This window comes from Rhizopus microsporus (assembly GCF_002708625.1).
Source record: "Rhizopus microsporus ATCC 52813 unplaced genomic scaffold scaffold_7, whole genome shotgun sequence".
In the NCBI taxonomy this organism is placed as follows: domain Eukaryota; kingdom Fungi; phylum Mucoromycota; class Mucoromycetes; order Mucorales; family Rhizopodaceae; genus Rhizopus; species Rhizopus microsporus.
The window spans coordinates 249478-260036 of NW_019671922.1; the positions used below are offsets into that span (position 1 = coordinate 249478).

General features: G+C 38.4%; 5 protein-coding genes across 5 annotated transcripts; 2 read left to right on the forward strand and 3 right to left on the reverse strand.

Annotated features, from left to right (window-relative positions):
* Positions 1 to 718: 718 nt before the first annotated feature.
* Positions 719 to 1496, forward strand: RHIMIDRAFT_190949 (uncharacterized protein; the record flags this gene model as incomplete). The annotated part of the gene is made up of 3 exons (XM_023605943.1): positions 719 to 769; positions 825 to 1229; positions 1287 to 1496. Coding segments are annotated over 3 exons (666 nt in total), but the record flags the coding sequence as incomplete, so codon positions are not given.
* A 1042-nt stretch (positions 1497 to 2538) lies between these two features.
* RHIMIDRAFT_126574 (uncharacterized protein) lies at positions 2539 to 5296 on the reverse strand. Its single transcript, XM_023605479.1, has 2 exons — positions 5059 to 5296; positions 2539 to 5008 (listed from the first exon to the last, which is right to left on the reverse strand). The coding sequence occupies exon 2, from the start codon at positions 4979 to 4981 to the stop codon at positions 2690 to 2692; it is 2292 nt and encodes a 763-aa protein (XP_023466639.1). The 5' UTR covers positions 4982 to 5008; positions 5059 to 5296; the 3' UTR covers positions 2539 to 2689.
* Positions 5297 to 5488: 192 nt separating this feature from the next.
* On the reverse strand, positions 5489 to 6896 carry RHIMIDRAFT_280907 (uncharacterized protein). Its single transcript, XM_023612953.1, has one exon. It carries the CDS (start codon positions 6690 to 6692, stop codon positions 5835 to 5837), a length of 858 nt encoding a protein of 285 aa, XP_023466640.1. The 5' UTR covers positions 6693 to 6896; the 3' UTR covers positions 5489 to 5834.
* Positions 6897 to 7000: 104 nt separating this feature from the next.
* RHIMIDRAFT_291520 (uncharacterized protein) lies at positions 7001 to 8163 on the reverse strand. Its single transcript, XM_023613818.1, has 2 exons — positions 7927 to 8163; positions 7001 to 7878 (listed from the first exon to the last, which is right to left on the reverse strand). The coding sequence occupies exons 1-2, from the start codon at positions 8122 to 8124 to the stop codon at positions 7099 to 7101; spliced, it is 978 nt and encodes a 325-aa protein (XP_023466641.1). The 5' UTR covers positions 8125 to 8163; the 3' UTR covers positions 7001 to 7098.
* Positions 8164 to 9806: 1643 nt separating this feature from the next.
* On the forward strand, positions 9807 to 10551 carry RHIMIDRAFT_280909 (uncharacterized protein). The gene has a single exon (XM_023612954.1). The coding sequence runs from the start codon at positions 9838 to 9840 to the stop codon at positions 10129 to 10131; it is 294 nt and encodes a 97-aa protein (XP_023466642.1). The 5' UTR covers positions 9807 to 9837; the 3' UTR covers positions 10132 to 10551.
* The last annotated feature ends 8 nt before the right edge of the window (positions 10552 to 10559 follow it).

The following is a 10559-nucleotide window of genomic DNA, read 5'->3' on the forward strand; positions in this document are numbered from 1 at the left end:
TGCACTTTATTATCATGCAACGCGTCATGCACAACTCTCATTGACCACAGATAATCCTGACTGCATATAAGATGATGTATGTTTGTTAAAAGAGGCTCGTCTGCGTGCATTTATATTTCTTCTCTGCTGTTGTGACTATATCACAAGCATCGCTATTTTGAGATTTGACAGTACATAAAGAATCTCAAGTAACATGATTTTTTTATAGGACAAACGGAAGGCTGAACCACATTGATAACAGTGAAAAAATTACGCCCTGATTACACTGCATTCGTGAAGACCAGAAACATTCGACCTGATCTGACTACCGCCGAGATCAAACCCATTGGTACAAAGATCAGCGTAAAATGATCATTATCATCACACACATGTAGGTCAATAAAAACCAATAGAATCCCTTCTAGTAGTTCATCTTTTAAAGGCGTAAAAGACAGAGTAAAAAGTAAAGTAAAGAGAAGACTGCATACAGTTTATTATATCTTAATTCGTCTGTATTTTATTTTACATTGTACAATTCCAGCAAAGAAAAGAATGATTTACAACAACCAAGTGTTACTCTGTTAAAACCCTATAGGATAGAACCTCGAATGTAGCTTCACCAATAGAAAGCTCTGAAATAAAAAGTCACAAAGACACATTGGTTAATGATAATAATAGTGGGAGCATTCCTTTTTTTTCTTTTTTCTTTTTCTGTAATAACAAAATAAACTAGTTCAATATGCCTAAAGCAGAGTTTGGTACTCCAAAGTACCTTAGCAACAAGATGAAGGTAATATAAATAATACAATAATGTAAACATACGACTAACTCACTAGAATATATAGTCTAAGGGATTGCAAAAATTGAAATTCTATTGTCAAGCATGTGAAAAGCAGTGTCGAGATGAGAATGGTTTCAAGTGTCATATGATGTCTGAATCCCATCAACGACAAATGTTGGTTGTAGCTCAAAACCCTGGCAAGTTCATTAGCAATTATTCTGAAGAATTCAAACAAAACTTTATTCGTCTACTCTCTCGGTCGCACGGTACGAAGAGAGTCCTTGCGAACAGAGTTTATATGGATTACATTGCACAGAGAGATCACATTCACATGAACGCAACTAAATGGAACACACTGACCGAATTCTGTAAAGAAATGGGAAGAGCTGGTATTTTTAGAGTAGATGAAACAGAACGAGGTGTACACATTGCTTGGGTTGACAACAGTCCAAAGACACTTGCCAAACAGGTAAAAACAACAAAATACAAAAGAGAGCGATAACACTGATTACTTTCTGTTCCGTAGGCTGCTATTCAAAAGATGGAAAGAGCTGCTAAAGATGATGAAGAAAGAGAAAAAGAATTACTAAAGGAACAGGTTGAAAAGGCATCAAAGCTTGCAGAAGAAAAAGGTTTAGACCGTGAACCGAAACCAACAGAATTGAAAAGAGAAGGCGAGCAGCCAATAAAGCTGAATTTATTCATGAAACCTGCTGCTCCTGCTGCATCGCCTTTGACATCATCTAGTGGATCAAAGATGATGCTTGGCTTCAAGAGAAGAAAAGTCATGTAATTAACACCACTTCTTATTTTACTGTAAATAAAGCATAATATACATCACAGTCAATGGTAAACATATTTGCTTTTTATAATAAGATACACTTTTTTTAAAAATTATTCGCGCACATTACAAGATCAAAAACAATTAACACTTTAGTTGATTTTCTATGTCTTTATGACATAAATGAGCTTGATACTTTTGAGTATAAAACAAATGTGGTCAACACTTAATAACACACGTAACTGAAAAAGTTGTTAGAGAATTTGTTTAAGTAATCTGATCTTGACTTCTTTTTCTTTTCTTTTCTTCTTTGGACCAAAGTAAGACCAGCTATTCCTTAGTTAGCCCTAAGGTATGTTATATTCTTTACTCTTGTAAGAAACTGACAAGCAGTATTATAGATCATAATCGAACCCGTACCGGTGCTAGCTGGGAGTAATTTGGTTCTTATCAAAGTTTGATCCATCCACTCCTTCAACCCCTTCCGCTCCTTTGGCCTCTCTCTCTTACTCTCTCTTACTCTCTCTTACTCTCTCTCTTCCGTGCTCTTCTCTTTCCTCGCCGCCTTCTCCGGGCTGGTTATCGTCCGCCCATCCATAGTACACTTCGGGTAAGATATTAATAATCTCTCTATATGTTTACTCATTTTTCTTGCTTCTCTTTTTCTCTCTTATAAATTCTTTTCTTTATAATGTAAGTATTTAATATCAATGTAAATAATTGATTTACTAATTATTTCTTTATTCATTCTTTTGCTTCTGATGAGCTCTCTTTTATTATTATTTGTTGTCTGAAATTATCTTTTTTTATCAGTGTATGCACAAATATGAACTATTTATTAGTATAAACATGTTACAGAAACTATTTACGTCCCAAGAAGCCTGCCAAAGGACTCTTGCCTCTTGGTCTATCTCTTGCTCCAATTAAAGGTGACTTTATAGATTGCTGATCATAGTATTGTTTGTTTTCGGTATTCTCTGAAGACTGTGAAGAAAACGAACTCTTTCGGTGATTAGGAAACCTTAGTCTTCGTTCTGTTCCTTCATCTTCATAGCGTGACAGTCTGCTTGGTGTTACTGGCAAAGGATGCTTTGAAAGAGAAGACTGAATTATAAAATTATAATGAGTATAAATCTATATAAAAGATGTCAAGAACCTACACTTTCATCTGCCATATGTGTATATCCACTATCGTCATTCTCTGGTGTCATAATGTTATCACCAGCTGCTCTCTTTAGTTTTGCTATCTGATGCATCAAAGGTTCTAATTCTCTTGCTAATTGATTTGCTGCATCATGTCTTGATCGTTGTATATCTTGGTTCATACGATCATATTCAGACTTTATGAACCTTAGCTCAGCATGTTTTTTGTCGAGTTCTCTTTCAAGCTCTCTACTGTCTTGCCTCATCTTTTTAACATTTGTCTCTAACCCCTGTTTTTCTAATTCGAGTTTTTCAATCTCTGCCTTCAACGCTTGATTAAGGCCTGATAACTTAGCATGAATATCGATCACACTTTGGACCGATCTTTGTTGCTGTTGTTGTCCATCAGAACCTGCATTATTTGTCAAACTAGGATCGTGCTCCAATGCTTGCAAGACGAGTCGTTCGAGCATCTCATACATAACGCCCGTAAACTCATGAAGATCAGAATGCATCTTCTCCATCGACTTGTCAAAATAGATGCGAGCATTTTCTTCATAGCGTTGCATCTTTTTGTCAATCTCTTTTCGTTCTTCTACATTTTGGTCTTGAAGTGCCATGACCTGTTCTATCTGAAGTTTGCTTGCACCCTTTACAGCACGACGAATGATCTCTTCAATGCTGTTGGAGTTACCACCTTCATATCGACTTAGCGCGAGCAAGGCGCGTTCCATGAAACGTTCTGTGTTCTTGACAAAATTGTGGAGTTGAGTCAACCTGTCATCGTCGCTCATATTCTTGAGTTCTTCTGCAGGTGGTGAAGGTGTCCAGTTGGATGGTGCCATGGACGTGCCCGGATTAACTTGAGAAAGACGGGACTCTGTTACTGCTAGTCTCTCGACGACATCTTCGAGTTGCTGCGAGAGAGCAGGTAGGTCAGGTATGGCGCTATTCTGTATATCATTTGTCATTAACTGTAGATAATTGCCTATGGTTTTGATATGTTTTGTCTGTTCCTCTTGACTCTGTTCTTGAGACTTGATCAGTTCCATAAGGACACTTTCTATTTTTGTTGATAGCTTGTCGTAGAGAGATTGTACGTCTGAACCAGGCACACGATGTGACTCGATCATGTTGCGTGTCTCCTGCATCCAAGCGTCCAGTTTTTCTTGATAGTCTTCTGTAGGTTTCTTCTCTGTATTTGGCTTTTCAGATAAAGACGACGAAAGGCGAGATTGGCCAATCTGAAGATTTTCGACCATATCGATCAGGATGTCAAACTTTTCTGTCAGGGAAGGTGTCTTCTTGCTGTCTTTTTCTTCGTCTGAATCGAGAGTGATGCCCACCAGCTCTTCACGTAGATGGTTAATATCGTCAGCAAGTAATGACAGACTGTGCCTCTGACTGGCTTCTTTTCCTTCTGCATTCTGCTTTTCAGTTTCCAACAACTTGACAATATCACCCTCGAGCTGCTTCCAGTTGGACTTGGCCTCTTCCAAGGTTTCAGATAAGTTGTGAATACTTGTCTTGATTTCATCCAAGGTGGGTGTGACCTCATTTGAAGGATGACTGAGGTGGTCACGAAGCAGTTGCAGGTTGAACTTGACATCAGACAGCGTTTCAGTCACATTTGTTTCGGTTGGCTTTTCAGACGTCTTTCTTTGCTCTTGCTTTTCCTCTAGCTCACTCACACGATGACGCCACTTGCGCACCTCCATTTCAAGCATCTCTACCTTCTTTTCATCTGTATCCATGTTACGACCTTGCCTTGTCTCGAGTTCAACATACTTGGCTCGCCACTGCTTTGCTTCTCTTTCATATATCTCGCACTTGGTTTCCAAAGCCTGTCGTGTACGATCGAGCTCTGCTGTTAGTTCCTGTTCTCTTGCCTGATAGTCCTTCTTAAATAGTCTCTCTTGTTTCTCTAGAGCCTCCTTGAGTTCAGCCTCTCGCAACTCGATCTCTTGCTGAAACTGGTGCTCTTTCTTGACCGCAGCCTCCTTCAGACTCTCAATCTGGGCTCTCAGCTGATGGTTCTCTGTGTCTAGTTCTTCTGCGACCTGCTGCAGGTCCCGGTTCATTTGTTCGGACGTCTGTATACGCGACGTGAGCTCGTTTTGCGTCGCCAGAGAGACCTTGCCCATGATGGACGTAAGCGAATCGATCCAATCTTTTCTTGAAGTCATATCGTCAGTCGCTAAAGTGACATCATCTCTTTTCACTAGCATTCGAATCTCCCATTTGATGCCTGGCTTATACTCTTGTGCACGAGGCGATACTTCAAGCACTTCGCTCATATCATACGTTTGGATATGATGCGTACACTGTTTTTCAAGAATAAGCTACATAGCACCCTAAACGTTGCTCTCTTTACCTTTGAATCCTTGTAGAGATAGAGTCCACCAGGTTTAACAGAATTTCCATGTTTAGCAACTGCATAAACAGGCTTCCACTGCTGCAATACATACTTAGTGATGTTGTTTCTTTGTTATAATTTTTATTATATTTACCATTAGCCCATTCTTACGGTACATCCAACCTTCCTTGACGACTCGAAACTCTTGACCAAAATAGGACTGAACAGATCCTGTCGAGCCTCGATGGATACTTGGTGACCTTGACCTCACATCCTGAATGACAACCATACGTTCCTCTTCGACGTCATCGCCTTCATCATCATCGTAAATCACTTCGACATCGTTGGTGCTTTCAGGTATATACTTTATTTCGCTCGACACTCGTCTTGTCAAGGGATACCTTGGTGGTTTCAACGGAGGCTCTTGTTGTTGTTGTTGTTGTTGTTGCCATTGTTGCTGAAGAACTGCTACTGATTTAGGCGCTGTGTTTTGTCGACCTGGGCGAGGTAAAGGACTTGGTATGTTGGGACTTGCTGAGCGTACCGGCGTTGACGTACTGTTGGATGGAGATATTGGACGGTGTCGCCAGTCACTACTGGTCCTTATACCCAGGTTTCTTTCTTTACTTGGAGCTTTATACATTCAAAAATATATGGTTTATTTAAAAAAAATATAAAAAATACAGCTTCAATTGACTTTAAAGAAACTCCTTCTATTGTTTACAATACCATCTTCCTGATTTAGGCACATCAAGCCTGTGTAACAATAACATCAGTGCGCCAAAAATAGAAAACTATAGATACCACATGCCTTCTTTGGCCAGTGCGTCTTTTTTCTTGTCGCCGATGAGACAATTGGCGTGAAGCATGAGAGGTTGTATGCCAAGCTTATTTGGAAGGTTTTTTCTAAAGTAATCGCATCCATTAGGAAATAAGAGCATGTCAAGGAAACGGTAAGGACATTTCATAAAGTCTCGGGTAAAAGCCGATCGAAGGACTCGGTTCATGACCTTTTGCTGTGTCAGCACCTGCGTATCGTCCTGACCTTGGATGACAAGGCCCATGAGCCGTTTGGAAGCAAGGGTGGGCCGCATCATGTAGAATCCTGAATTGATCACTCGTTGATCAATCTCTTGACTAAAGACCATGTCTCGGCCGCCCATCTGTGCAAGCATGGTCGCACGAATGTGTGGGCTTAGAAACACAATGTCAACGTCGGTAAACCAAACGGTCATGTCAAAATAAAGCAGTCGCTCGACCACGAGTGTCTTCGCGTGCGTAATCGGGAGGTAGCTATTGGTTTTCCAACGAGCAAACCCGGAGTCGAGCGGACGATGGAACCAATCGGCTGGAATCAAAGTGACATGTTGTTCGTATCCCCTTTCGGTCATGATATCGACCACGCCTTGGTCAATGGCAAATACCAAGTACTTGTCGTCTTGTCCCGTGCGTTTCAAGGACTCTATCCAGTTGAGTGTGTAATTCATCATGCCTGTGTTGACGACGGCTATCAGCAAGATGTTTAATGGTTTCTTCTGACCTTGCATTCTTTCGGTAATCGTATTTCTGTCTATGGCTGCCAATATATCTGGTGGTGGCTGAGCGTAGTCTTTTAATTTCCATTTCGTACTGTCTGTGTCTGGTGCTGTCATCGTACGCTGTTGAAGCGTATATAATGAAAAGAGGCAGATAAAAAGTAAAGCAAGGCCAAATGCAAATTTAATGGACCGTAATTCAAACATGCGTCTATGAAAAAGAAAGAAGAAATAAATAAAAAAACCAAGAGATTACAAAAAGTCTTGTCTTGTTGCACAAACCCACTGCCCTTACTTCTCTTTCTCCCTTTCTCTCTCTCTCTATCTTTCTTTCTCTTTGTTTTGACGACCAATCATTTGGTAAATACTGCAGAGAACCGGCCTATGCAGCGTCATATACACAAACATTTAATACAAAGAATTGCCGTTCATGCATTTGAGTTAACTCAAGCTGCCGCGGTTCACCAAAAAAAAAAGTTACCATTACAAATATATATATATACTTCTTTCTGCAGTTTATTCCCTATTGATTTGTTAAAAATGGAATACTAAAAGGTGAAATATCTGGTTTTTTGGTAGGTGAAGGCGTATCCTTCATTGGTTTCTTGTTGTATTTTTTCCGCTTCACCCAAAAGTTACTGATCAATACATGTGCTCCCCAATATTCGAGACAGACTTTGAGAGGCAGTAGATGCTCAGTTGCGCTTTCTAATATCTTGTAAGTCTCCAATTTGACGGTTGGATCAATATAACTCCATCTAAGCTCAGGGTCAATCCGGTGTGCTTCCTTTACATGAGATACAACTGCCTTGGTGATCATGATTGCTTCCTTGACCATTGCTCTATAATCTAAATGTTGATTCTCTTCTTGTGGACCCAGCACTTTTTCAATTAAATCAACATAAAGATTCGAAGTAAACTGAAGACTATGTTCTTTTCCTCCCAAGGTCTCTGCTACCTCTTTAGCAGAGGGCCTAGGTAGTGTTCTATCCATCTGGGTGTATTTTGGAAATGGTCCCTGAATGGGGGCAAATTTTGCGGGTATGAGTAGATCATTTTCTTGTAATTGTTGTTGCACACCGTCGTGAGTAGAAATAGATGACGTTGATGATGGGATTAATGTACTATGTTGAATGCTTCTTTTTACAGTGTTCTTTATGTCGATTAGTAATTGTTTAATATTAGAGACTTCTTTAGCTAATTCAGACATTTCATTTGACATGTGTTGTATTTGAAGTGATGTAGTATCTAATTGTTTTTTCAAATCATAAAGTGTCAATTCATCATCACTGTTGTGAATTGACTTAAAAAATGTGTAAACAGGAGAATAGCTTGAAATGAATATAGGTACCTTATTATCGTCATGACTACTTGATTCAAATTCAGCTCTATTGTTCTTTACAGTCCTTCTTCTTTTTTTAGATCCCGTATTACAGTCAAGCGATCCTCTGACAGAGTGTTCTTCTTCAGACATTAACTCATCATCCTCATCTTCTTCTTCTTCTGGATCAATTGGTTCATCTAATTGTTTCTTTTGTCTTCTTGACATAATTATAATATATATGAAAAGTGTAAAGAAATAAAATAGAAAGAAAGAGAGAAAGAAAGAGAAAGAAAAAAAGAAAAAAGAAAAAAATATTTTTGACTAGATTTAATTCGGCTCATATATATGCGTCTTTAGAATAGGGGAAAGGTCATTTGCGAGGTTTTGTAATGTGAGTAGAAAAAAGATTTTTCAAATCAGCTTTAGCTTAATCAGATTTTGACTGACACCTGTCCAAACAAATACTATTTGGATCCGTTTTAATTCTCATTCAGCAAAATATACTCCACTTGTATTTCCTAGACAACTATCTTGAATCAAACCTGACTTTATCTAAAAACGCGAATTGATATGAATGCCCCACCTTCTTTTCTCTTTGAAACTATATAGTCATATTAATAAAAGGGGGTCCCGTGCAGCCTAAAAAAAGAACGTTAAAGTGACAATGAATAACGCTTCTATTTTTTTCCTTTTATGCGTCTATGCGCGCGCGCTCTCTCTCTTTCTAGGACTTTCAGCTGATATGACATTTTACATTTATCAAGTTTTGCATATTGCAACTCTTGTCCAATAGAAACTATTTTCCCATTCGATACTTTTTCCCTTCTCACTTGACCCAGTCTTGTTGTCTCCAAGGCAAATCGAGAATAGAAAAAAAAATTTTTTTCTGGGTTTCTTTTTTCTTTGAAACAAGAATTTCAAAAAAGACTTTTCAACCATTTTCCCTGAATGAGCGGAGACGTTATCCAAATCTGTATAATTGCGACACGTTGGTTTAACTTGACTTTTATGTTTATGTATCAAGAATTTCTAACAAATATGATGCATTCGTTTAATTCTATCAATTTAAACTATTACCCCTTTGTTTGTTAATCTTGAAGTGATTTCCAAAATAGGTGGATAACCCGAATATAAGATGATAGAGAGAGATCAATAGATTGAGTCATAGAACAAGCTATTTCATGTGGGTTAAGAAAGCCTTGATTTATTATAGAGAAAAACCCCTTTCGCTCTTGTTTTATAATTGAAACAAGCCAATTCTAGTCGAAGATCATTCCATCATGCAAGATGTTTAGGCATTTGATCGAACGTTAGCCACGTTAGTAAAAGATAAGCGAACGTGCCGTAATGTCAAAACATCAAAATTAAATGTCCGTCATCCTTTAAGCATTCGCAGATTCACAAATGGAGGGAGACCTTGACAAGACATTGTCTAATGTCTTACTTACAAAAGAACTAGGGCTGGAGCTAAATCAGAGCAAGTTTATGGTCTGGTCTTGTAAAAGCGTCGTTTGAGCGTATTTCATGCATATCCTGGACTATTCTCGTTTTTAAACAGTAAAGACAAGCTCAGACCAGACGCTGACTGAAAAAGAAAAAAAAAAAACATCAAGTGGTATAAGCCAATGATTCCCAATTGTTCCTGTCTATGGAATATAATAATAATCCATAGTAGCTCTTTTCCAAATAGAAATCTTCACCATAATATTCAATCGTCATCATGACAAGCGTACAATGGATTTCTTCTACTCTGATATCGACATGACGTAACTACAAATAATAATATGGGGTGTACGCAATTGCCTTTTACAGCTTAAATTAAGCCATGACGTTTGAAATTCATGCATCACTTTACAAAAGAAAAAGGTATAAATACAAGACCCATTGTCAAGCAAAAAAATTCATTATTTTCAAATCTATTATTACTACTACTACAAAATGAATCCCTCAAGAACTGACGCAAAGAAAGACCAATTCATGGGTAACGTAAAGGAAGGTACCGGAAACATGTTGGGCAACGAACGTATGCAGTCTGAAGGCCAAACTCAACAAGGTGCAGGCAACGTTCAAGAAACTGCTGCCAATGTCACTGGTTATGTTAAGGGCGCCATGGATCAAGCTGCTGGTGCTATGAAGGGTGCTTTTAACTCTCTTACTGGTAATACTACTGGCGAAGCTGGTAACAAGGTCCAACAGAAGAAGGGTGAAGCACAAAAGGACTGGAACTCTTAAATTTGTAAATATGTGTGCTACTTTTTTTTTTAAAGTAAATAAATCCACATACATAAATATGTATAATTTGTATTAAAAACATGTTCCCTTATGACCCCCTTTTTCAAAATGAGAGAGAACAAAAGATGGTATCATTATGGTGTTATTAACATATGAGGACATAATATCTATTTTGTTTATATATAGAATGCCAAGCTCCCCTTCAAAAAAGTAGCTCTGAATGCTTTCAAAGTCTAATTTACAGATGAAACCATTATGCATCCCGCCCATCAAATATAAGCAAAGACGGACCTTCCCTTATACACACACTGCTCCGTATGGAAAATCCCTACCTTTCAAATTACTATGTAATGAGATGACGATCACAAACCCATGCACCTTTTAATAAATCCTAAACTTCATATGGAAGAACAGTCCTCCCTAAAAAA

Bases quoted from the DNA above. Each gene is read 5' to 3' on its own strand.
- RHIMIDRAFT_126574 (XM_023605479.1), bottom strand. From the start codon at position 4,981: ATGAGCGAAGTGCTTGAAGTATCGCCTCGTGCACAAGAGTATAAGCCA.
- RHIMIDRAFT_280907 (XM_023612953.1), bottom strand. From the start codon at position 6,692: ATGACAGCACCAGACACAGACAGTACGAAATGGAAATTAAAAGACTAC.
- RHIMIDRAFT_291520 (XM_023613818.1), bottom strand. From the start codon at position 8,124: ATGTCAAGAAGACAAAAGAAACAATTAGATGAACCAATTGATCCAGAA. The intron at 7,879-7,926 runs GTACCTATATTC...ACATTTTTTAAG, and splicing joins GTAGTCATGACGATAATAAG to TCAATTCACAACAGTGATGA.
- RHIMIDRAFT_280909 (XM_023612954.1), top strand. From the start codon at position 9,838: ATGAATCCCTCAAGAACTGACGCAAAGAAAGACCAATTCATGGGTAAC.